At 54.9% G+C, this 26,120-nt stretch overlaps 1 protein-coding gene and 1 long non-coding RNA gene across 11 annotated transcripts in view; one reads left to right on the top strand and one right to left on the bottom strand.

Annotated features, from left to right (window-relative positions):
- ZFHX2 (zinc finger homeobox 2) overlaps positions 1-15,437 on the top strand; it is a 30,890-nt gene extending 15,453 nt beyond the window's left edge. For all 4 annotated transcript variants that reach the window (XM_043555834.1, XM_043555832.1, XM_043555835.1 and 1 more), the window contains exons 2-10: positions 2,484-4,573; positions 4,754-5,271; positions 5,818-6,058; positions 7,335-7,409; positions 7,817-7,875; positions 9,505-9,705; positions 10,070-10,196; positions 10,336-13,806; positions 14,061-15,437. In XM_043555834.1, the coding sequence (XP_043411769.1) occupies positions 2,533-4,573; positions 4,754-5,271; positions 5,818-6,058; positions 7,335-7,409; positions 7,817-7,875; positions 9,505-9,705; positions 10,070-10,196; positions 10,336-13,806; positions 14,061-15,040 (7,713 nt within the window). In that variant the 5' untranslated portion in view covers positions 2,484-2,532 and the 3' untranslated portion in view covers positions 15,041-15,437. The remainder of the gene's footprint in view (positions 1-2,483; positions 4,574-4,753; positions 5,272-5,817; positions 6,059-7,334; positions 7,410-7,816; positions 7,876-9,504; positions 9,706-10,069; positions 10,197-10,335; positions 13,807-14,060) is intronic.
- Positions 77-24,830, bottom strand: LOC122468908. 7 transcript variants are annotated; one of them, XR_006293343.1, is made up of 5 exons: positions 24,190-24,830; positions 22,584-22,746; positions 13,120-13,289; positions 940-1,039; positions 77-496 (listed from the first exon to the last, which is right to left on the bottom strand). It is a non-coding gene; the product is annotated as an uncharacterized LOC122468908 (long non-coding RNA). The 7 variants fall into 7 exon arrangements; XR_006293344.1 differs by lacking the exon at positions 24,190-24,830 and adding an exon at positions 23,731-24,086 and having other exon boundaries at positions 22,584-22,770; XR_006293339.1 differs by lacking the exon at positions 24,190-24,830 and adding an exon at positions 23,731-24,085.
- Positions 24,831-26,120: the final 1,290 nt, after the last annotated feature.

The following is a 26,120-nucleotide window of genomic DNA, read 5'->3' as shown; positions in this document are numbered from 1 at the left end:
CTAATCAAAGAATCTGAAGGTGAGCGTTAGCGGTGGCCCAAGGAAGGAAGGAGAGACCACATCCCTTCTGGAAGCATGGGCTTGAACGCTAAAGGTTTAATCATTAGAGACTGGCTGGTAATTAAGACCTGGAGTGGATGCAAACCACTTGGGACATTGGGAAAAGTATGGGATGGTGAAGCATGGGGAACTGGTGAGTTTGGTGGGGATGGGAAGCGGGGCGGGGGGGGGGGTTGCGGAGGGGGAGGAAGGTGTGGTAATCAAGGTAAAAAGGCTGGGAACAGCGTGGAAGGCCTGGCGTTTCTAGTAGCTGGAGGGAGCCCTAGAATTCTGACTGCTAGACCTCTGGAGGCTCATTTGGCCTTTCCTGGGTCTGAGGGACGATCCAGGTAGATGGAGGGCCCAGGTCTCTGTGCCCCGCCAGTCCTCTGGTTTCCCCTCCTTGGAGTTGTGTGACAGTTAGCAGCTCACTCAACCTGTTTCTTGGCTGCCTCATCTGCAAAATAAGATTAAATGAAATAATTGATGAAAGCATTTAGCACAGTGCCAGGACCATGGCATATGTACCTTAATAGCTTTTAGTAATATTACTGTTATTATTTTTTTTAATCTCTTTGTGGGGGAGGAAGCTAATCACATAGAATCGGTTGTCTTCCAACTGGCCAGGGAAGCCTCCGCCTATTTCACATGCTTGTGACCAGAGATGGCTCTGGAGGGCATCTGTGAGAGCAGCACCGGGCCTGCAGGCCAGCAGAAATTCACTGTGGCCTCTCTGGCTCGAGGACCTTGACTTAGGGAAACTACCCCTTCAGTGAGTGGAAAATCTGAGGGTCTTTCCTAGAGTTAATTCATTCAACACACATGTACTGACTGTGTGGCGGGCATTTTTCTTGGTGCTAATGATAGAGAAAGTAGGGTTCCTACTCTCATGGAACTTACCGTCTAGAAGGGAGAAGTAAACCAGGAAATATCAGGTGGTGAAAAATCTCTGAAGAAAGTAACCCCCCGGAGCATGTTAGCTTCCATAGGAAGGGAAAGCCTGTTGGAAGAGGTGATATTTAAGCAGACACCTGAATGAGAATTTGCCATCATGCAGAGGTCTGGGGAAGAGTCTTCCTGGCTGACGGAGTAAGCTGTTTAGCTTAGGCAAGGCCCTAAGGTGGGAATGGACTTGGTGTGTTTGAAGAAAAGGCAGCCAGTGGGCTGGAGGCAGCCAGCCAGGCAGGGTGGAGAGTATTAAGATGTGTCAGAAGTAGGCCGGCATCAGATCAGATAGATCCTTTTGTAGATCAGAATCCTTTTGGATCTTATTCATTGTACAGTGAGAAATCACGGATGGGTTTTTAAGGATATAGTACAATTGACATTTTTTTTTTTTTTTGGTTTATTTATTTATGAGAGAGCGAGGGGAGGGATAGAGAGAGAATCCCAAGCAGGCTCCGCAATGTCAGCACAGAGCCTGAGGTGGGGCTTGATCTCACAAACCACGAAATCATGATCTGAGCTGAAATCAAGAGTCAGACACCTAAACGACTAAGTCACCCAGGCACCCTACAGTTTACCTTTTTTTTAAAGAATTTTTTTAATGTTTATTTATTTTTGAGAGAGACAGAGAGAAAGCATGAGAGGCAGAGAGAGAAGGAGACACAGAGCCCAAAGCAGGCTCCAGGCTCTAGGCTCTGAGCTGTCAGCACAGAGCCCGATGCGGGGCTCAAACTCACAGACCGTGAGATCATGACCTGAGTCACAGACGCTTAAGCGACTGAGCCACCCAGGCGCCCCACAATTTACCTTTTAAAAGATGTTTAAGATACCTGAAATTTGCTTTAAAACAATACAGGAAAAGGGAAAGTGGGTAAAGATATGGATGAACCAAGATCGGCCATGTGTTGGTGGCTGTTGAAACTGAGTCATGAGTACAAAGGGGTACCTTATGTTATTTGGTCTACTTTTATATAGGTCTGGCATTTTTCATAATTGAGAATTAAATGAAAGGTCATTCTGGCGGCTGGATGGAAGGAGACTGGGCTGTAGGGGCAGCAGTGGAAACGGAAGCCGCCGTGGAGCTCGGCACACTGGTTCAGGAAAGACCATGGCTGGGGCGACGCTGATGCTACTGGAGACGATGTTAGCGGAGGGATAGGACGCCTGTCTGTCTGAGAGGTTGCTGTCCCGTTGTATGTGGGGAGCCGGCAAGAGGAAGCTTCTAGGTTTTTAGCCTAGCAACCAGATAAATGGTGGTCCCAAGTTTTGAGATAGGGAAGATGGGAAGAACGAGTTCGGGGGGAGAAATAGAGAGTTCTGATTTTGGACATGTTATGTTTGAAGTGTGTTAGCACTAAGGTGAAGCTTCAGGTTGGCAGGTGGGTAGCTGAGTCTGGTGCTCAGGGAAGAGAATGGGGCTGGAGTACCTGGAGAGTCAAGGGCCTGTCTGGGTGTCTCCTGCCACCTCACAGCCCTGCTCTCTCCATGTTTCCCCCCAGGGTACTTGCCGTCACGCTGAAATGAACCCCCGGCGCTCCTCCGTCTGCCATGGCCACCCTTAACTCATCCTCTACCACTGGCACCACCCCCACCCCTGGACACAATGCCCCGTCTCCGCCTCCGGACACCTCCCCCCCTGGCACCCCCGCTGATCCTGTCACCAAAGATCCCCCTGCTGCCCCCTCCACCTCTGAGAGCATGAGGCCCTCAGAGCCAGGGGGACAGGCCCTGGAGTCGGGCTGTGGCCTCGTCCCACCAAAGGAGACTGGGGAGCCCCGAGAAGAGGCTGGCTGTGGTGGCTTCTCACCAAAGGACCTAGGAGTGCAAGAGGACAAGGAGCAGGAGGAGGAAGGAGGAGGGCTCCCTCCCGTGGACCTAAGCAACCATTTATTCTTCACAGCTGGTGGTGAGGCCTACCTAGTAGCCAAGCTGTCCCTGTCAGGTGGCAGTGAACTCCTGTTACCAAAGGGCTTCCCCTGGGGCGAGGTGGGAATCAAGGAGGAGCCCAGCTTGCCCCTCCTTGCCCACCTACCCTCTGCACACCTCACTGCCCTTCACATCCAACATGGCTTTGACCCAATCCAAGGCTTTAGCTCTTCTGACCAAATTCTGTCCCATGATACCTCAGCGCCATCTCCGGCCACCTGTGAGGGAAGGGATGGAGCCTTCTGGAGCTACCAGCTGGCTCCAAACCCACCCGGAGATCCCAAAGATGGCCCTATGGGGAGCAGGGGAGGAGACCACAGGGCACTCTTCTGGCTCTGCCTCCTGTGCCGCCTGGGTTTCAGCAGGGCCCAGGCCTTTATGGGTCACACACAGTCTCATGGGGTGAAGCTAACCCCTGCTCAACATCTGGGCCTGCCCAGTAATGCAGCTGTGCTTCAGGTGGGAGATGAGGGCCGCATGGCCCTCCTAAGCTTTCTGGAACCAAAACCACCTGCTCGCCCCCCTTTAGAAATGCCCCTTGATAACAGCAGCATGGTGAACACAGAGGCCAATGTAGCCCAGACTGAGGATGGTCCCCCTGAGGCAGAAGCTCCTGTCCTGCCTGCGGAAGAAGTCAGGGCACTTAGCCCACCCTCCCCGGCAACAACTCCCACCACCTGGGACCCCAGCCCAACCCAAGCCAAAGAATCGCCAATGGCAGCTGGCGAGGCAGGGCCAGATTGGTTCCCGGAGGGGCAAGAAGAGGAGGGAGGGCTCTGCCCCCCACTGAACCAAAGCTCACCTGCCTCTAAGGAGGGGGGCACTCTCTCTGCCCCAGTCGGCTCCCCCGAAGACCCCAGCGACCCACCCCAGCCCTACCGCCTAGCTGAAGACTACACCCCAGCCCCTGCGGCCTTCCAGGGCCTCAGCCTGTCCAGCCACATGTCTCTGTTACACTCTCGCAACTCCTGCAAGACACTCAAGTGTCCCAAGTGCAACTGGCACTACAAGTACCAGCAGACCCTGGACGTGCACATGCGGGAAAAGCACCCGGAGAGCAATAGCCACTGCAGCTACTGCAGCGCCGGGGGCGCCCACCCCCGCCTCGCCCGTGGAGAGAGCTACAACTGTGGCTACAAGCCCTACCGCTGCGATGTCTGCAACTACTCCACCACCACCAAGGGCAACCTCAGCATCCACATGCAGTCTGACAAGCACCTGGCCAACCTGCAGGGCTTCCAGGCAGGCCCCGGTGGGCAGGGCAGCCCCCCGGAGGCGCCACTCCCATCCTCTGCCGGGGACAAGGAGCCCAAGACCAAATCATCCTGGCAGTGCAAGGTGTGCAGCTACGAGACCAACATCTCCCGCAACCTGCGCATCCACATGACCTCTGAGAAGCACATGCAGAATGTCCTCATGCTGCACCAGGGGCTGCCGCTGGGCCTGCCGCCCGGACTGGTAGGGCCGGGGCCCCCTCCCTCGGCAGGAGCTGCCCCTGCCACCCCCCCTGAGCTCTTCCAGTACTTCGGACCGCAGGCCTTGGGGCAGCCTCAGGCTCCCTTGCCTGGCCCCGGGCTGAGGCCAGACAAGCCCCTGGAAGCCCAGCTGCTTCTCAATGGCTTCCACCACCTCGGAGCGCCTGCTCGCAAGTTTCCCCCACCAGGTAAGCAGCCTGGGGTCTGCACCTGTTTCCCCTTCTCCCTTCCCCAGGGCCAGACTCGAGCCTCTGCTCCCTCCTAAGGGCTAGCCCCCTACTGGGCAACCCCAGCTCCCTCGGCGCTATCCCCATTTACCCAACTGCCCCATTCCTTCCTTGGGCCTCTAACCTGCTTCTGTCCCCCAGCCCCTGGCAGCCTCTCCCCGGACACCCACCTGCCTCCAAGTCAGCTCCTGGGCTCCTTGTCTGACAGCCTGCCCACCTCACCACCCCCAGATGACAGCCCGTCCCTGAAGGTATTCCGCTGCCTAGTGTGCCAGGCCTTCAGCACAGACAACCTGGAGCTGCTGCTCTACCACTGCAGCGTGGGCCGAAGCCTCCCAGAGGCTGAATGGAAGGAGGTGGCCGGTGACACCCACCGCTGCAAGCTCTGCTGCTATGGCACTCAGCTCAAAGCCAACTTTCAACTCCACCTCAAGACTGACAAACATGCTCAAAAGTACCAGCTGGCAGCCCACCTGAGGGAGGGGGGTGGGGCCGTGGGTACCCCCTCCCCAGTGCCCCTGGGAGATGGGGCTCCTTATGGCTCCATTCCCCCCTTGCACCTGCGCTGCAACATCTGTGACTTTGAGTCCAACAGCAAGGAGAAGATGCAGCTGCACGCCCGGGGCACAGCCCATGAAGAAAATAGCCAGATCTATAAGGTGAGAGTGGGGCAGGGAGCCTCTGGGACTTGAGGGGAGCAGCACAGAGCCTCTGGGGGGAGAGAAGAGAAGGGCATGGGGACGGATCAAAGAGATGCCGAGTGGGAGAGCGATGGGAAGACCCAGGACTGGATTCAGTGGCAAGTATGTACTGGGATAATCAACTTTTTGGAGATAGTCGTGGAGGGGAGGCCAAAGGATGGTGGACTCTGATAAAATGAATCCAGTACTTTATTCGGCTTTTCTGATGTTCGGGACTGGAGGGGAGTGTCTGCTCAGGCCATCTTGTCATCCGTTCAAGAGGTTGGAACCAGATTCCATTCACCTTACTAGGGTGGAGTCCAGGATTGGTAGGAGGAAGAGAAGGAGACAGGGGAGAAAAGGCAGTAATACTCAGGTGGCCACAGGAGGGAAAGGGGAGGGGCCTGAAGAGGGTGGAAGGGATGGGTAGGGAGGGGCTGCTGCTGGTCAGGCTCCCTTGGGGGAGGTGAGATCTCAAGGTGTCTGTCCCTTCTGGGCCTGAGCATCCTCTTTCTGTGCTTCCAGTTTTTGCTGGAGATGGAGGGGGCTGCGGCAGGGGCTGAGCTGGGGCTGTTCCGCTGCCTGCTGTGTGCATGGGAGACCCCCTCCCGCCTGGCTGTGCTGCAGCACCTACGTGCACCGGCCCACCGCGACGCCCAGGCCCAGCGGCGTCTGCAGCTGCTGCAGAGTGGCCCCGCAGCCGAGGAAGGGCTCTCGGCTCTTCAGAGCATCCTGAGCTTCAGCCATGGGCAGCTCCGGACTCCTGGTGAGGAAGAGGGGACGGGGCAGGGTGGGCAGCAGGTGTGGGAGCTGGGCGTGGTGAGGTGATACCAGTGAGGAGAAACGGGTCTGTGGGCAGTCAAGAGCAAGTGGGAAGGGGCCAGCTGTGAAGGGGAGATAAAACCGGACTTGGGGAAGAGTGAGGCTGCCCAGTGAAGCAAGGAGCAAGAGGCTGCTGGAGGGAGGAGGCAGTGAAGGGCAAGGGCTTTGCTGGGTGGAAAGCAGAGAACAGGAAAGCAGATGAGGAGGAATCACCCGCTGATTCCGAATCGTGACCAGCGTCCCAGCAACACTGGGTGTGGGGAGCGGCAGGAGCCGGTCAGGAAGGAGAGAACTAGAAAAGCAGAAGAATGGAATCCACTTCGTGCTGGGTCAGGGTATGTCAGAAGAAGATGGGAGCTGTGGGCCTGGCCCAAAGGTGCAGGGATAGGAAGCCCTTGACAAGTTCCCCAGCCTCTTCCTGTCTCCTAGGAGGTCTTCAGCCCGAAGGCTGGGCTTAGGGTCCCCCTTAGGCAGCTGAGGTTGTACCAGCAGAGACCAGGAACAGCCCGCCAGGCGTCATTGATCCAGAGGGTGCAGGAGAAGAGCCTGGAAGGGGCTGTCAGAGGTGGGCATGGGCATCGGGGCTTTGTAGGGGCTGGCGGTGGGCAAGGGTGAGGGTACGGGCAGCAGGAACCAGGAACAGGCAGCATTGACTGGTGCTAATTGAATTGCCAATATGCTGGCTGGAGTTAAGTGCCGGAGGGGCCCAGATCAATAGCTAATGATCCTGGCGCAGGGCTGAATGGAGTTAAGGAACTTTAACACTTTAATTAGGCTGCCACCGAAAATAAATTCCTACACATCTGTCAATTCTTACTTGAGTGGTAATCTCCTCTCCCAGCTAGACCTGCCGCCTCCTGCTTGCCGCACCTGCCTCCACTCAACTTCACTTTCCTTCTTCAGTGCCCCTCCCTTTAGGTCTCTGGGCTCCCTGTTTCTGGGACCAGTAGGCAGGGAGCCCAGTTGGCCGGTCTCTGCTGTCTATGGCCAGACTTGTTTCCTCATCTTTAAATGATGGGGGCTGGGTACTTAGAGTTAATCTCTTAAGGCTCTCCCAGCTCCAACCCTGTCACTTCATCATCCGTTTCTTTTTGGCAGCTTTTTGACTCATCCATCCATTTTCTCCTTCTCCTGGCTGCGTGTCCTGCTTCCTCTGCCCTATGTCCTCCCTTTCCTGATGCTTCACTCTTTTAAGTTGGCTCTCCCCTCATCCCACACAGGGAAGCCTCCTGTCACCCCCTTAGCTGAGCTGCCCACCCCTGAAAAAGACGCTCAGAACAAGACAGAGCAATTGGGTGAGTTGCTCATCTGGTCCATTTTCCCTCTATCCCTGCCCCTTGTCCCCCACCCTCCGCCCCATCCTCATAAATTCTGAGGTGTACATGGGATTCTGCAGTAATCCAGCTGCCCAGCGAGGCCTCCTAGGTGCATGGAGCCAAACTGATACAAGAAAGGGCTCATCAGAGGGAAAGGAGGGGGAGCCACAAAAGGCTTCAATCTGGCCATCCCGCTAACCTGGGATCAGCCCTGCTGGGCCTCCTTTCCCTGTACTGTGTACAGCTTTGTGCTTTCCTGCCCTTTCCCCCCAGCCCAGCCCCCTACCCTGGAGGCTCTTTGCTACAAGTCAGGTAATCTTAAGGGCTGGGGGTCTGGAAAGAAAGAGGGAAGGCTATCAGAGTCTCTTAATCTCTTCTCCTTTCAGCTTCTGAAGAGGTCGAGAACAAGTCTGGCTCTCGAGGAGACAGTGCCAACCAGACCACGGTCAGAACTGGGGTAATTGGGAATAGCTGGGGTGGGGGGGTGGGGTAGGGCCTGGTTTTACTGAAATTTGTTCATATTCTAAAGCCTGAAATTCTTATCAGTAGAGCTTTACAGCCAGATTTCAGGCTAATGGCAGACCTAGTTTTGTCATGTTTGTGACTTGTCTCAAAACACATTAAGAGATGCCACCTAGGGCCAGTTATATGTTTAGCACCATACAGGGAGCAGAGCTGGCCCCAGGGGTGGAGCACAGAGGGAGAAGACAAGAAGGGAGGGCAGGACTTGAGGGAAAAGTGAAGACAGAAGCTGTCCCAAGGTAGGAAAAGGTGGAAGCAGGTGGAGGAAGGAGGGGAGGAGGGAAGACAAAAGTGAAGAAATGAAAAGAGAAAGCCCAAACCAAAAGGCTAGCCTGGTGCCCAGCTCTCTATTCCTGTCAGGAGCAGAAAGACAACTAGACACGGATGGTCATCTCCTGCAGAAGGCCCCAAGCTTGCATGGAACCATCTGGGCACCTCCTTCCTGAGGGTAGAGGCCCCAGCCCAGATGACTGACCCAGATAGCAAACCCTGAAGCTCTCCAAGTTTCCCAGCCTTGGGCCTCTGCCTGGCCTAGGCAGGACCTGTGTGTTTTAGCTTTGTGGCCTGAGAGTGTGGATTCTGAGGGGACTCCCAGACTGGGTCCCTGAGGCTCCATGCTGCCCCTCCCTCACAGCTCTCCAAATGGGACCTCAACAGGCAGGATTACACAGACTGAAACATTGCTGGCCAGACCCTCCTCACTCCTGTTTTCTCCTGCAGACTGATTCCAGATGTCTGTTCCCAGGGCCAAGTGCATTAAAACGAGCATCTGGATGCCCTTCCTTTATGGCCATCCTGTCCCAGTATGCAGGCCTGGACCAGTGGCACAGGGGGCAGGAGAGGAACTGAGCCAGGGAGATGAAGATAGGCTGGAGGTCAGGCAGTCAGGTGACGAAGGTGGAGACAGAGCCTTCCCTTGGCCCCACCCCTCTAGAGGTGTGGGCGAGAATGTGCCTGCAGAGCAGGACAGAATTTTCCTGGGCCGCTGGGGGAGCTGTGGCGTTTGTTTACATTAAGAAGGGGAAAAGGAAAAGAAAGTGGGAGCTGCTGAGCCGCTGGGAGATGAGCCGGCTTCTGAGCAGACAGGTAGGGAGGGCCCCTCTTCAGGAGACACTCAGGTTAGGGACCTTGGGGAGGCAGAGTGGGCAGGGATAAAGGAGCCTCTGGGTCCAGATGTGCCAGAGGGCAGGGGCGCCATCTCACGGGGAAGACACGGACAGGGTGTGGGTGGGTAAGAAAACTAAATCCCAGGGAGATAGGTACAGGGTCATACTGTAGCTGGAATACTAAGCAAGGCAGCAGAGAGAGGCAAAGACCAAGGAAAGACAGGCCAGGATGGAGGGAGAGGGCCTTTGTCCCAGTGGAAGGGAAATGAGGGAGGAACCAGCTTCTTGCTTCTGGCTGGATCCGTGGTGATGCCTTGATGCCTCTCAATGCGGCTCACTCCTAAAATGGGAGTGGGGGATCATGCTGTGTACAAGAACACAAAGGGCTGGGTGATGGTGGGCCCCATCCTTCTCTGACACCTCCTCCCCAACCCATGTGCCCCCAGGTATTCTGCTGTCCATACTGCAGCTTCCTGAGCCCTGAGCCCGAACAGGTGAGGGCTCACACCCTCTCCCAGCATGCAGTGCAGCCCAAGTACAGGTGTCCGTTGTGCCAGGAGCAGCTGGTGGGCCGACCTGCCTTGCATTTCCACCTTAGCCACCTTCACAATGTGGTGCCTGAGTGCGTTGAGAAGCTGCTGCTTGTGGTGAGTACTGGCTGGGTGAGGACCCATTCGGGAGGCCCTGTTTGGGCCAGGAGGGGAAGAAGAGGCAGGGGCGTCCAGGCAAGTATGGGTTTAGCGGGGACAATGTTGGTGAGGAAGCCAAGCATTTCCTTCATTTCCATTAGGTCCTGATAAGAGCTGTTCAACGGGAGGCATGGGCTTTGGTGCAGGAGAGGCAGCAGCCCAGGCCCTCCCCTCTGGGGAAAAGCCAAAGTTCTGGGAGTGTTTCCAGGAGGAGACTGGAGCCCTGGACAGGAGCTGGGCACAAGCCCAGGTGCAGAGCAGGGTGTGAGGAGTAGCAGGGTGGGTCAGCACAGGGGAGTCACTGGGCTTTCTTCCATTGCAGGCAACAACTGTAGAGATGACCTTTACGACCAAAGTGCTGCCTGGGCCCACTCTATGCCCACTGGGGGATGCCCCAGAGCCCCCTGCTCCGGGGCCAGAGCCTGAACCCAGCAGAGAACAAGGAGCAGGTAAGAAAGGGGACGTGAGCTTCATGGACCAAGAGGGTCTGAAGACAACTGAGGCAGGGATCAGTTGTCCTTGATATGGGGTGGGTGGGGTCTGACTTCAGACAGTTACCTTCTCATGGCACCCTTCTCTTTCCTTCAGAAGGCCCTCAGCTGACCCCAGAAGCCAGTCCTGATCCTCTTCCTGAGCCTCCCCTGCCCTTAGCTGAGGCCCCAGACAAGCCCCCAGGAAGCCCTGATCAACCCCCTTCTCCAGCCCCATCGCCAGCCTCTCGGCCTGATGTCCTGGCGGAAGAATTGGCCCCTCCACCCACCATGGCTGAGGAGGAAGAGGGGCGTGTGGGGGAGCCCCGCCCTGCAGAGCCAGCTCCATCTGACTCTCGCCACCCTCTGACCTATCGGAAGACCACCAACTTTGCCCTGGACAAGTTTCTTGACCCTGCCCGGCCCTATAAGTGCACTGTGTGTAAGGAGTCCTTCACACAGAAGAATATCCTTCTGGTCCATTACAACTCTGTCTCCCACCTGCACAAGATGAAGAAGGCTGCCATTGACCCGTCTGGCCCTGCCCGAGGAGAGGCAGGTGCTGCGCCTCCCACTGCTGCTGCCACAGACAAGCCCTTTAAGTGCACTGTCTGCCGAGTCTCCTACAACCAGAGCTCCACCCTAGAGATCCATATGCGCTCAGTTCTGCACCAGACTCGCTCTCGGGGGACCAAGACTGACGCCAAGGCCGAGGGGCCAGAGCGTGGCCAAGAAGAGCCCAAGGAGGGTGAGACTGAGGGGGAGACTGGCACAGAGAAGAAGGGCCCTGACCCTGGTGGCTTCGTATCTGGGTTGCCCTTCCTGTCACCTCCCCCACCCCCCTTGGACCTACACCGATTCCCAGCACCCCTCTTTACCCCACCAGTCTTGCCCCCCTTCCCTCTGGTGCCGGAATCACTGCTTAAGCTCCAGCAGCAACAGCTGCTCCTGCCCTTCTACCTCCATGACCTCAAGGTGGGGCCCAAGCTGGCATTGGCTGGGCCCACACCCCTGCTGTCTCTGCCAGCTGCCACTCCTCCTCCCCCGCCCTCTAAGGCTGAGCTGGCTGAGCGGGAGTGGGAGCGGCCCCCCATGGCGGAAGAGGGGAATGAGGCGGGGCCCGCCTCGCCCCCCAACTCTACGCCCAATGAAGCAGCCCGCACTGCAGCCAAAGCCCTTCTAGAAAACTTTGGCTTTGAGCTGGTGATCCAGTACAACGAGGGGAAGCAGGCTGTGCCCCCTCCCCCGACCCCACCCCCACCAGAGGCCCTGGGGGGTGGAGACAAGCTGGCCTGTGGGGCCTGTGGGAAACTCTTCTCCAATATGCTTATCCTCAAGACACATGAGGAGCATGTCCACCGCCGATTTCTGCCCTTTGAGGCCCTGAGCCGTTATGCTGCTCAGTTTCGAAAGAGCTACGATAGCCTATACCCGCCCCCTGCAGAGCCCCCCAAACCTCCTGATGGGTCCCTGGATTCACCAGCTCCCCAACTGGGCCCTCCCTTCCTGGTCCCAGAGTCTGAGGCAGGGGGGGCCCGTCCCTCTGAGGAGCGAAGCCGGGCAGGAGGACGCTGGCCACCAGAGGAGGAAGAAAGCTCCAGAGGGAATCTGCCTCCCCTACTGCCTGCAGGCCGCAGGTTCTCCAGAACCAAGTTCACAGAGTTCCAGACCCAAGCCCTGCAGTCTTTCTTCGAGACCAGTGCCTACCCCAAGGACGGAGAAGTGGAGCGGCTTGCAAGTCTCTTGGGCCTGGCTACCCGTGTGGTGGTAGTGTGGTTCCAGAATGCCCGCCAGAAAGCACGCAAAAATGCCATCGAGGGGGGGCCTGTGCCGAGCGGAGGGGGCAGTGGGGGAGCCTCTGGCTGTAGGCGCTGCCATGCCACCTTCTCTTGTGTTTTTGAGTTGGTGCGGCACCTCAAGAAATGCTATGATGACCAGCCCCCTGAAGAGGAGGAGGAAGAGGCTGAGAGGGGGGAAGAAGAAGAAGAGGTAGAGGAGGAGGATGCAGAGGAGGAACAGAGCCTGGAACCCCCCGCACGGCCCGGGGGCCCGTCACCTGAACCTGCAGACAGGGAAGAGCTGAGCCAAGCAGAGGCAACAAACCCAGAAGGCAAAGAGCCTGAAGGGAGGGCCCCTCCCTCGCCTTCCCCAGTCCACGCTTGTGACCAGTGCACCATGTCTTTCCCCAGCCAAGACCTCCTGACCAGTCACCGCCGGCTACACTTCATGCCATCCCTGCAGCCCGGTGCTGCACCCCACCTCCTAGATCTGCCATTGCTGGTGTTTGGGGAGCGAAGCCCCCTGGTGGCAGGTGCTCCACAGGCCCCAGGGCCACTGCTGAAACGGAAGCATGAGGAGGGCAGCCTGTCCCCAACGGGCAGTGAGGCAGGGGGTGGAGGGGAGGGCGAGCCCCCCAGGGACAAGCGCCTACGTACCACCATCCTGCCCGAGCAGCTGGAGATCCTGTACCGTTGGTACATGCAAGACTCCAACCCAACGCGCAAGATGCTCGACTGCATCTCCGAGGAGGTGGGACTCAAAAAGCGGGTGGTGCAGGTCTGGTTCCAGAACACCAGGGCCCGGGAGAGGAAAGGCCAGTTTCGAAGCACCCCTGGTGGGGTGCCCAATCCAGCAGTCAAGGCCCCCATCACTCCTGCCCCTGCAGCCTTCCCCAAGTTCAACCTCTTGTTGGGCAAGGTAGATGATGGATCTGGGAGGGAAGCCCCAAAGCGGGAAGCACCTGCTTTTCCCTACCCACCAGTTACTCCTGCTGCCGGGCCCCTGGCTTTCCTACCACCTGGGAAGGAGGCCACCACCCCAACACCAGAGCCACCTCTACCTCTCCCACCTCCCCCTCCACCCAGTGAGGAAGAGGCTACAGAGGAACCTTCTAAAGCTTCACCAGAGAGTGAGGCTTGCAGTCCATCTGCAGGGGATCTCAGCGATTCGTCTGCTTCCAGTCTGGCCGAACCAGAGTCTCCTGGGGCTGGGGGAAGCAGTGGAGGAACAGGAAGTGGGGTCGGGGTTCCAGATGGAATGGGGCAGCGGCGTTACAGGACCCAGATGAGCAGCCTGCAGTTGAAGATCATGAAAGCCTGTTATGAAGCCTACCGTACCCCAACCATGCAGGAGTGCGAGGTGCTGGGGGAGGAGATTGGGCTGCCCAAGAGAGTCATCCAGGTCTGGTTCCAGAATGCTCGTGCCAAGGAAAAGAAGGCCAAACTGCAGGGGGCGGCAGTTGGTGGGGCTGGGGGCAACGGTGAGGGCCCCTTGGGAGCCCAGCGCACCGACTGCCCCTACTGTGACGTCAAGTATGATTTCTATGTCTCCTGCCGAGGCCATCTCTTTTCCCGCCAGCACCTGGCCAAGCTCAAAGAGGCAGTCCGAGCTCAGCTGAAGAGTGAAAGCAAGTGCTACGAGTTGGCCCCAGCACCTGAGGCACCCCCAGCTCCCAAGGCCCCACCGGCCACCACACCTGCCTCTGTGCCCCTTGGAGCTGGCCCGGCCCTGCCTCGCCTGGCCCCGGTCCTCTTGTCTGGTCCAGCTCTGGCCCAACCCCCGCTGGGCAGCCTAGCTCCTTTCAATTCAGGTGAGTGGGCAGTTGGGAGGGGTTGGACTTCAGAAAGCATCTCTCTCTAATGACATGCCCCTCTTTTTTCTCCTGAACTCTTCCACCTCCACTCTCCTGTTGCCTCCTTAGTTTCAAGCTCTTGGGGGAGAGAAGGGAGGGAAGGGAGCAAGGCAGCTAGGTGGTGGGAATGGGCGAGGGTGTGGCTGGAGGTGGCAGGATGGACACCAGGCCAGTAGGTGGCTAACCCTTCATCCCTCCTTTCGTCTTCCTAGGCCCTGCAGCCTCCTCGGGCCTCCTGGGCCTCGCCACTTCAGTCCTGCCTGCTACCACAGTGGTCCAGACTGCTGGCCCAGGCTGCCCCTTACCTCAGAGACCTGTGCCCGAACAAACTAACAACTCCACAGCAGGCACCACTGACCCTGCCCCAGGCCCCCCTACTGAGCCCTCCGGGGACAAGGTCTCTGGTGAGCGCAAGCCAATTGCAGCGCCCACCAACTCCTCCACTGACGCCCTCAAGAACCTCAAAGCACTGAAGGCGACAGTCCCAGCCCTGTTGGGGGGCCAATTTCTGCCCTTCCCATTGCCCCCCGCAGGGGGGGCAACACCACCAGCTGTCTTTGGCCCCCAGTTACAGGGGGCCTACTTCCAACAGCTCTATGGGATGAAGAAGGGGCTATTTCCCATGAACCCCGTGATACCTCAGACCCTCATCGGACTGCTCCCCAACGCCCTCCTCCAGCCACCACCCCAGCCCCCTGAGCCCACAGCCACAGCGCCTCCAAAGCCGCCCGAACTGCCTGCTCCAGGGGAGGGGGAGGCCGGGGAGGCGGATGAGCTGCTGTCAGGCAGTACCGGCATCTCCACCGTGGATGTGACCCACCGCTATCTGTGCCGCCAGTGCAAGATGGCATTTGATGGGGAGGCCCCGGCCACGGCTCATCAGAGATCCTTCTGCTTCTTTGGGCGGGGCTCGGGGGGTTCTGTGCCCCCCCCGCTGCGGGTGCCCATCTGCACCTACCATTGCCTGGCATGTGAGGTGCTGCTGAGTGGGCACGAAGCCCTGGCCTCCCACCTGCGCTCCTCGGCCCACAGACGCAAGGCGGCCCCACCCCCAGGGGGCCCACCCATCACCGTCACCAACGCCGCCACTGCCGCCACGGCTGCCGTGGCTTTTGCCAAAGAGGAAGCAAGATTACCTCACACGGACTCCAACCCAAAAACTACTACTACCTCTACACTTCTAGCTTTATAAACAGATAAACCAAGATGGGGGGAGAGGGGAAGGCCTCAGGGCTCCCTCCCTTACTCCAAGGGGTGTTCGGTGGGAGTTCAAATCCCTCACCCCAACCCTCAGCTCCGCCCACCTCACGGGAATATTTAAATTCCCACCCTCAGTGGGCTTCACACACCCCACCTCCAGCAGAGTCCTGCCTCCTCCCCTGCCCCCAGACACACACTGATCCTCTGCGGCTCATTGCCCCATCTTCACAGACACCCACTTTGTCCTCCTGATGGTCCACTCATCGCTGCCCTGCCCACCACACACAAGATCTATCTTTGAGTCCATCTTCCTACAACCTTTTCCCCACTGAATTCCCAGTCACCACCCCCCCCCCGCCACAAAACAGTCAACCCCCGCGAACACACAAGTACATGTTATCCCATGCTGTTCTACTGACTGAGAAAACACCAAAAAAAAAAAAGAAGAAGAAAATAAAAAAGAAAACCCAAGGCAAAGAAGGGGTAAGGAAAACAAACATTGCTACTCCCCCTTCTCCTTACCCCCTTGTCTAGAGCGTCACACAGCTCACAAACTTTCCAAATACCCAGTTGGCTCCCAAGGTTGGAGCCTGGGACGGGCAGGGAGCCCACAAAACTCGAACCAAACTGGAGGCTGGCAGGGGGAGAAGTGCTTGCAGCTCACTCTCCCCACACCCCTCCCTCCTAACCCTCTCCTCGCCTGACAGGGGAGCCCCTGCGGCCTGGACTCTAGGGGAAGCCGCCGCCAGGAACCCCTCTGCCAACCCCCACCCTGCACCCTGGGAACTGCAGTAGCATATTCTCAAAGGCTTTAAACACAGAGATCCTCTCAGCAGCCGTGGGCCTGCCCCTTGTCCCATCCCTGCCACGTGGGGGTCCAGCCTCCGGGACCGGCGCTGCCCACCAACGGCAAATCCAAAGTTCTTTTATTTAAAAAAACAAAACTGAAACACAGACACGACCAAAAAAAAAAAAAAAAAAAACAGCGAGAGAGAGCACGCGCGCACATGTGCACGGGAGAGAGATGGAGACAGAGGAATGAACTAAAGTAAAACACAAACTTGGAAAATACAGAAAAAAAAAAAAAACAAAACTGAAAAGTCTCCCATCAAACAAGTGTTTTTTTCCTGTTTGTGTTACCTTCTCCTCCATGTTGAGGGTTTCTTTAAACCACTGGTCTTTGGAAGATCTAATGGCTTTAAGTCCTTGTGTGGGTTTGGTGATCCTCAAGATGGAAAGCCATGCAGCCTGGCCTTGGCCATGCCCAGCCTCAGGTGGGGGCTGGTAATGGGGAGACGGGCTCAGACACGGGGGAGACCTACCCTTGCCCCCGAACTGAGTATTTATGAGGACAGGTAACATCCCCTCATTCCTAGCTGCTAGTTAGAAAAGTCAGTACCACCAGATGTATCCCGGAGGTCCAAGGAAGAAAGGGGTGGACAGGGCAGTTGGGTAAACCTCTCTTTTGTGCAGCTAACCACCACTTCCTTTTGCTTCTTTCACAAAACCCTTCTATCTCCCTTCCCATTTCTGGTCACTTCTTGGACTCCTTGCCTTTGTGGGGTCCCTTGCTCTCCATATGTGTTCTTCCCTCATCCTCTGCCCTTGCCTTTTTTCCCACCAGCAAGCAGCAGCTGCTGGAGGTGCCACCAAAGGAGTCAGGCTGTCCGGGAGGCCCACACGGCTCTGGAGCTCATGACAGATGAGGGGGTGGGTGGGCAAGGAGGTGACTGAAGCACAAGGTGAAGAATGTCTGATAGGGTGCTGTTACCAAGGGGACCAACGAAAGAGGAATGAGCTAGAAGAGAGTCCCCCACCTCTAACCTCATTGTTCCTGCCAGGATCAGGTGGTAACTGGCCACCCCAAAGCCCAGCTAAATTGGCACAGGGTAGAAAAGCAGGTGCTTTATTTCAACAAAGAAAAGCTTGCAAAAGCTCCTAGTCCTCCAGGTAATTTCTGCTACTCCCCTTGCCCCAGACTTCCCCTCTCAAGGGAGTCTCTTTGCAAACTTTCTCCCTTCAGGCTTCTTCCGCTACCATCATCCATTTAATATGCAGACACACAAATTCAGTCAGCCCTAGGATTTTGACTTCCTGGCCCGTCACTCCACCCTGTGAACTGGTTAATACCAAAGCGGTGGCTTATGTGCCCAGAAGATGGGAGAGGAGAGTGGGGGAGGGAAAAGTCAGCTGAGTCCCTAGTGCCCACAGGTTCTGTGAATCGCACTTCTGGTCCATTTCTAAAATTAAAAGCTCCTACTCTAGCAAACTGGGGTGGGGCAGAGCCAGTCATTCTGATGATGTCAGGTATAAATGCAGGCCCTACTGTGGTCTCAATCTTGCTGCCAACCTTCCCACCTCTCAGCATCTCTTTTACACCCCGCCCTCCCTCCTTCCCTATCCTTTACCTTCTCCTGTTGAGATTCTGTGTATAAAACTACTTTCTTAGCAACATGTGTGAGGGAAGAAGCTTTTTCACTCTGTGCTTTCAGGGAATATGACTTGTGTATAAAAGTTGAAAACCAAAAAAAAAAAAAAAAAAAAAAAGATAAGAAACATTTTAAAGAAAACCATGGCAAACACCTGGTATGGGATGATTAGGGGTGTGGTGTCAGGCATTTTACGAGCTCACAACCAGGACAGATTGGCTTCAGTTCGAACTGTGTATATTTTTAGTGGGAGTTAAGAGAGCCAGATATCCCTCCTCCTCCTCTTGCCCTCAAACATGTTCCCTTACACCTGGATACCCTGGTCTGGAGACACCATGTACATGCATAGCAGTAGACAGCAACTGACTCTAAGCAACTGTCCTAACCAGGAACCCTGCAGTTTGAGACAAAAGAGCAGGGCTGACTGTGGAGTTAGGTTTCCCATTCCATGTTCCCAGTGCCCGGAAGCATTCCTCCCTAACCCCATTCTCAGACCAGAAGTCCACAGGAGCAGTGCTCCTGCTTCAGAAATGCGCAGTGGGCCACTCTGGTAGACAGAAGTCAGTAGGCCCTATGCAGAATGCTAGAGGTGAGCACCAGGTCGTGCTGCTTCTCCTGGGGAGCAGTAGACCCAACTCAAGCACCTGGCACATCAACAGCTATATTGTAGTATAGGCTCCACCCCAACAACCCTAAAGTGAGCTTCAATCCATGGCTCCTATGATTGGTCTTCCACGGCCTGGGGCAAAGGTCTAGGGTCTGACACACATGGGTCCTAAGGCATCCAAATTCTGGTCTACCCTACTTACCGCTAGGATCAGTACCAGGAGACAGGAGGTGGAAATGAGCTTGGCTGTTTTTGCTCTAAACCAGAATCACTATGTGATGGCTTTAAGGTACCCCATTCTCAACTAGGAACAGAACTCCAAGTCTTCTGCAAGAATATGGCAAAATCTGAAGCTGCAGCAGCCAAATGGGGTAGAATGTGCAACAGGACCACTAAAAGAAACCCGTTTTTTCTCCAGCTCTCTAGCCCCTGGAGTGTACTTACAGAAGCATGCACAAGAACCAAGAAAGCCAAGTATTCCAGCCATGGTAGCACCCATCTACTTAATTCCTTCTATTTGTTCCTTAGTCACTTTCAGGGCTTAACAATCAGATCACCAATCCCCCAAACCTCCACCAACCTGTTTTAAGACGCATTTTTCCATCCAATAGAAATATATATAGGAACTTGCACCTGAAATACAGAACTCTGTCTGTATAACTGCACCAATGGAACAAGCACACACACTGTCAGCAACTGCAGCAGAACCATGGAGAGAGCTACAGGGATACATACATGCCCTAAGGAAGGGCCCCATGTGCACAAAGGCACAAAGGACATGCCTTCAGACCTATCACCTACACTTCACATAAGTAGAACCACCCTCCAGGACATACTCATTTTCTTCACATAAAAACAGTGGGTTTGAAAAGCTTATGAACAGTCAGGGGGAAATGTAACCAGTATCAGAAAGGGTGACCAAGTGTTATAATCCATGGGGAAAGGACTTTAAATTTCTCTGCACTGTGACACTAGGGAGGGGAGAGGTAGAAGAGAAATCAGGAGGAAACTTTAGGGAAAACTCATGAAACACAGGAATAAACTGGTTTGGGACCCTGTGTTATAGGAAGGGTAGGCACTGAGGAACCTTTCTCTCTAGGCTGTGGTGCAAAGCTCAAACCACCATCTGGGAGCAACTAGTGAGAAACCTGTGAGCCGTGAGGATGTCATTTAGGACTAAGGAAGAAATGCCCCAAATACCAAGGAAACCTTTGCTACAACAAGAAGGGCTACAGACCCAGTCTGCAGGATTATAGCTTATATACATTGTGAAAAGGGCAGATGAAGGAAAAGCGAGATAGAGGACATCCATAGAAGACCTAGACCGTAACTCGTCAAGTTTGGGGAGCGATGGGAAGTGATTCCCAGGCAAGACTATACAGGAAGAACATAAAATTGGGTGAGGTCCCACTCTGTCATTCTCCATCATACAGAGGTCTCAGACAACCTTCTACACAAAGGGGTAAGTGGCATTATTCCCTGTCAGTAGTCTGAACCTGGTGTTTCCTGCAGCTCTCCAGCCAGAGAATTGTCTGGCTAGAAACTCATGGGGAAGCAGGCTGGACCTGCTTATGTGGACCAGAAGGAAGGTAATGGGGAAAGGTGCCCTGGGATTGACTCTTTTTTTTTTTTTTTTTTTTAAAGTAACCTCTACACCCAACATGAAGCTCTAACTCATGGCCCCAAGTTCAAGAGTCAGATGTGGAGTGCCTGGCTGGCTCAGTCAGTTAACCTCTGACTCTGGATCTTGGCTCACGTCATGATCTCACTGTTTGTGAGTTTGAGCCCCATGTCGGGCTTTACACTGATGGCACGAAGCCTGCTGGGGATTCTGTCTCTCCCTCTCTCTCGTCCTCCCCCAGCTTATGTTCTCTCTCCCTCTCCCTCTCAAAATAAATAAACTTAAAAAAAAAAAAAAAGAGTCAGATGCTCCACCAACTGAGCCACACAGGCGCCCTCCTGGGGTTAACTCTTAATCCTATCCAAGCAAACACGCACTTTTACACAAACAATGGCTAAAACACTGAAATGGGTAATCTGTAGGAGCTCAGCATGCCCCACATCCACAGTCCTTCCCTGATACTCAACCTTGTACCATGTCTTTTCACCTGGACTTGAAGAATGACCCACACTGTGCTCATTCCCACCGAGTGCTCAAACAACAGTATCGTCTGCATCTTGCTAAGTATCCACAGTCGGCTAGGCCCTGTACTCTGCTGACCCCTCCTTCTACTACCCAGGACCCAGATCTGTCTCCAAGAAGAAGAGTAATTAGGATTCATCCTGTACCAAGCATAGAATCCACACAAATCTTGCTGGACCACAGACAGCCATCTTCTGGCCATGCTCCTAACCTGGTGGTTCTCAGTGGTAAAGTTTCAGAAACAAAGGGCGGCCTACCATCAGAATTTGAAAGTGTTCCCTAAGGGATTCTTTTGTGATAAGTACTGCCAGGGAGAAGCACCGTTCTGACAAGCTAAACCTGCGTGATTTGACCTCACAATCCATCCTATTCCTCCTGCTGCTCCTACCCAAAACACATTTACACACACCCCACATGCATGGCAGCATAAAGACAGGCCTGTGGTTGGGGAGGAAGAAGAAAGATGCAAAAAGCCTAGAGAAATCCAATCTAGAGTAACTGTTCTACAAGGTGACTGCTGTCTCTTAAAACAGTTTCTCAAAGTTCTGTTCACCCGCATCGTGGTCACCTGTGCTGGCTTAAAATGCACATTCCTGAAACACATTTCAGATTAGTTTAAGAACCCCTGATTTGGGCTGCTCAGCCCATATACGTCTGTGACCTGCCTGGAACTTTCCAGCACCCAGGCCCTATCATGCTACACCAGGGGCTCCCACCAGGCGCCTAGCATCACCTCGGAATTGTTTGCTTCATTACTCTGCCATCACCCCCACCTCCAACATCTGGGAAATCTGTGTCTTCTGCCAACAGGCTGTTCTTGAACAGGAGACAAGAAACATCATCCACTCACCCATTCGGCTGAGTGTCTCCCTGCTTTTTCCTCTGCTGTGGAAACCACCTCCCTTCTTCTGAAGCTCGCATCCACTTCCAGAGATGCTGAAACCAGAACTCCCCCCAACCCTAAGCAGCTCAGTAACATAGTAATGGTTTGATTTCCTTATGGGCAGGTCTTCTCCTCCATCGGACCCACCCAGCCTCCCCAACATTACCCAGAGCCAAATCTTCTACTTGAAGATCTTCCTAGTTACTAATCCACAGCCTCTGGCTACTCAGAAAGCAAGGAAAGCCCAACCTATTGGAATTTCTTCCAGATTGAGGCCCAAGGTGCAGTTTTATGGCACTGCCAAAGGCACTGCCTCTGAAGGCATAGGGCTGGTCTGTGTCACCACAGATGCTGGGGACTCTCCTTCTAGGAGCCTTCCTCTCTATGAGGGTTCATTGCTGATCTGTGGATTCCTTTTCAGGGGTGAATTTCAAAGACATGGACATTTATCCAATTCTACCTAACTGCGGTGCCATTGAGAAATTCCTAAATCTCCGCAAACACTCTTTCTGGAAGGACAAGTCCCAGGTGCCTTTGTTTTCCTTATACTTATCTACCTCTTTAGGCCTAGAGCACCTCTTCATTTTCCTGGGACTGTTACTGAATATGGGCCTTTTAATGAGGGAGGAAGAACTGGTTCATCTCAACCACAGCTCAGCCAATCACAAGATATAGGGCAGACAAAATATATACAGGCATAAACCACCCACAACCAACAGCAAGGCCTGAGGGTCCCTCCTTCCTACTTCTAATCTCTTCTGGCACCAGCTTTGTGACAACATAGCTGGCTGTCCTCTCTACAGCTTTCATTTGCCCTGCTAGCATTTTCTCTGTCTTCACTGCCCAGAGAGGCGTACAGGCCACTGGCCTGGAGCCTTGGATTTGGTTTCTTGCCTATGCCCTTGTCCCTCTGTTCTCCAGGTTCCCTTGAAATAGCTACTCAAACACTGACTGTGGTAGCAGTTAAATCCCTTTCTTGGAGGCAGTTAGGTAGGAGGGAGGTGGGTGTCTACTTGAGGTTGGCTGGCAAGTACCGATGCAGCAAGCTGTTGAGGGTGCCATCTCATGCCACTCCCCAGCAGAGCTCCGCCTGATGCCCGGAGTGCCCGTGTGCGCTGCCCCCTCTCCCTCTGCCGCCAAGTGGCGGTCGTGAGCATTGTTTGGCGGCTTTGGGTTTGCCGCAGTGCCAGGATCTGAGACACTGTTCACGTGCCAGTGCAGCACTACCAAGCGTGGCAGCATCTAGTTGGTTGGGTGCCAAGCAGTAGGACCCAGATGGTGATAGAGAGATGAAAGAGGGGTGGAGTGGAGGGAGGGGGAGGAGAGGAAGGCACCAGGGAGAAAATCAGATACCTCACTTGTTAGAGTGGAAAGTCCAAACGAGATCCACAGAAAGGTGCCCTTCCCATTCTAGATCCCAGCTCAGCAAGCAAGCCACCCCCCCGCTCCCACCATGCTCGCACGGTGACATACACAGACCAGGCAAGAGGATTTGGCCATCTTCAGCAGGAAACTGGCTGGGGGCCAGACAGGACTGCCAGCGCTCTCTGTCCTTCTTCCTTGGGGTCTTGGCAATGGCACGCTTCCTCCTTTGTGTCCTCAAGCCTCTCTCCGTCTGTCGCTCCGCTCCCCATGCCTAAGAGGGAACAGGAAGGAGGTCCTGGCAGAAAACAAGTCTGTTCTCCCAAACTCTCTCTCTCTCTCTCTCTCTCTCTCTCTCTCTCTCTCTCTCTCTCTCTCTCTCTCACACACACACACACACACACACACACACACACACACACACACACCATCTCACCTCCCTTCTCATTCCTGGCACACAGCAATCTTCTCAACCAGATTGGCAAGAGGCACTTCTACCCTCCTCCATTCCACACAATGCCAGAGCCTCTGCCAGGCTCCATGGGCAGTGCCAGCACCCATTGCTTCACGCCCACATCCCCGTGCTTTTCACAAAGGCCAGCCCTGAGGAGCTCCCCCAGGGAGCAGTGGCACGATCCCTTCTCCTGCTCTTAGACACTTTCTTGGCACTTCCCTGGCTACTCTTTCCACCACTTCACTTTCCCAGACTAGAAGAAGGCTAACTACCTCATAGTTCAACTGTTTCTCAGAGCTGAGCTCCAGAGAGACAGAAACATCATTAACACATTTCTGCCCCTCCTCTCTGCCTCCTGGGGCCCCTGTTCCCACTGCCCCAGCTCGGGGCACCAGCCTGACGGGTGTGATGCCAATGGCTCCCAGGTACCGAGTCTCCCTCTCAGACCACCAGGACTCCTGCGGCTGTCCCCCTCCCCATTCGCTTCCTCCCATCTCCGCGGGCACAAGGGTGGCAGCTGCAGTGCCAATGCGTGTAAGCAGGCAGCATGAAGCAACTCATGCACCCTCTTCTGCCCTCCCAGGCCTCAACCCTCTCCCCTCCTTCCACTCCATCCCCCTGTCCTTCTGGTTGGACACTAGATTGGCAACCGCAGTGCCAACCCCCACCCGTGCCCAGGAGGCTCACATACAGCACGCGTTTATGCGTACATGTACATGCGCACACACACACACACATACACACGGCCCCATGAGTGCCAGGCAGCGGTGGCAGACACACAGCAATGCACAGTGACGGGTATACCCGAGGAGGCAGCCAGATTCGGCACCTGATCCAGCACCCGTTTGGGATTGGGTGGGTAGGCGGGCGGGCAGGCGGGCGGAGGGGTGATGGAGGCAGGCGATGGCCCTAGGTTGGCAGCCGATAGAGCTGGGAGAATGGAGGGAACAGATGCTCTTTGCCCAGCCTCTCTCCCTCTCTCTCGGAGATCAGTGCCAAGCTGGGGGGGATGGGGTGAGGGGAGGATGGGGGAAGGGTGGCATTTGGAAAGCTGGCAGGGGGGGGAGCTGGGTCCGCCCAGGCTGGGCAGTGCCGGCACTGGCTGCCGCCTCTCCACTCTGCCATCTGTCTCGCTTCTCTCCCCACCCCCTTTCTCTTTCTCTCTCCCTCCTTCATCCACAGCAAACCGAAAAGAAGAAAACAGGGTCCTCATTCCGCCCACCCCCAACCTCTGCCAGACCCCCTCTCCTCCCCACAACTCACCACACCATACCACCACCAAGCCATCTGTGCTCTCTCCTCCTGGCTCAGCCACCTTCTTTCACTCGCCTTCGCCCTCATACCAAAACGGGTGCAATGTTTTAAAAATATATATACATGTATATTTTAAAAAGCAACTTAAAAAAATTTTTTTTCTTTGGGAATGTCCTGTCCTTCTGAGTCTGGGTCCTCGGTGCCAATATTTATGGCAAGCAGAGGGAGGGGACCCTGTCCTCAGCTGGTGCCCATGAATCCCATGCCAGGGAGGAGGGGTGGCTGGGGTGGGGTGGGGGTGGGGTGGGGTACCGGGAGAGCTCTCTTCTCTCTGCGCCTGTGGTGGTTTCTTTTTTTTTCTCCTCTTCCACTTCCGGAGCAGATTCAAATAGATCTAGAGCCTTCCCCACCCCCAGTTCCCAGGGCCCCTGTGCCCTTCTCTCCCTGCTTTTGATTTTATTCCTCGATCACCCTTTCCTTTTTTTGGTGTGCGTGCGTGTGTGTGTGTGTGTGTGTATGTGTGTCTGTACGTACGTGTGCGTGCGTGTGAGTGTTTGCATCCATGGCGGTGGGCACTGTGCCAGCCACCACACAGCCATCTGCGATGCCTTCTGCAGCCTCCGCTTTCTCCTTGCCACCTCCAGCCCCCAGCTCCCCAGCACCCCAGCTCTCCACCCCCCCCCCGTCATTAATTAGCTACTGAATTAATTAAATCGTGAATGCTAATTAACATTCCTACAGGGCACGCTGCCAGGCTGGGAGGGCAGCGGGGGTGTGAAGAGGGGATTGGGAGATTGGGATGGGGGAAGAGGAAGGAGAGCCAGTCTGCTTAGAAGAGCAGGGGGAAAATGAAAAGAACCCAAGAAGGATGAAGGAGAAAGAGGGCAGAGTGCTGAGACATGAACACGGAAAATGGGGTGTAAAAACGGAGTCCAAAGGAGAGCAACCCACCTTTCCTGCCCAAATAAGACAGAGCCAATTCTCACCAAGCTTACCTTTCCATCCCAGGACGTATATATTCCTAAGGTGGGGGACTCCGGCAGCTTTCTTCCTGTCTCTTATAGAAAATTAACCCCAAACCAGAGAATCAACAGCTACTACCTGTCAATCCAGCCACAGTGATCCTCAGACCAAGCCACCAAGAGGAAGCTCTGGGCTCAGAGGAGCCCATGTTGACTTGTCTGTCTCTACCTCTCAGATATTGAGGTAAAGGGGGCAATCTGTGAGCATCTGCTGCAGGGAGGCATGGGGGACTGACATGGGGAACTGTGAGGGGTGTCAATTCAATGGGAATTCAATAGCAATTAGCAAAAATCATTGGCACTGCCTGCAAGGCTGCGCTAGGGAGACTGTGACAAAAGACTGACTGCCTTTGGGATTCCAGAGGAGGAAGAGTGGAAACACTCCTTCCCATCTTGAAGGTCAAGAATTTGGGGAAAAAGGGAGTAAGGACCATCTAACTTGGAGTTGTTGCTGTTTTTAAGGGTTGCTCCTTAGAAAAGTGGATCCCACAATCAAATTTGTTTGGGAAATTGTTTATTCCCCCTTTAAGAGATTCAAAATGCATATTGGTTCGTTGATGCTCTGAGAAGTCCTGAGAAAAAAGAAAATGTTAAATGTGTTTAACCCAGATACTCAAATTCATTGGGCCATGGAACCCTCATTTTATATTTTCTAATTTAATTAATTCTATTCACACAGAAGCAGTGCTCCACTTTGGGGAAAGCTCTATCAAGTAATTAGGCATGGCTCTGGCCTGGAAGCTGGCAGACAGACTAGCTGGTCCCAGGTCAGCTGAATCCCAACAGTCCACAAAGAAAGGAAGAGCACCTAGGCTCTGGTCTTCTGAATGTGATACACCAGCTCATGATGGAGAAGCCATAACAATCTTTAGCACCATAGACTTACACTTTCAGAGCTGGAAAGAGACCTTAGCAACC

This window comes from Prionailurus bengalensis, chromosome B3 (genome assembly GCF_016509475.1).
Source record: "Prionailurus bengalensis isolate Pbe53 chromosome B3, Fcat_Pben_1.1_paternal_pri, whole genome shotgun sequence".
Taxonomy (NCBI): Eukaryota; Metazoa; Chordata; class Mammalia; order Carnivora; family Felidae; genus Prionailurus; species Prionailurus bengalensis.
Note: the sequence above shows the minus strand (reverse complement) of the source record. Positions and strands in the feature narration are given on the sequence as shown.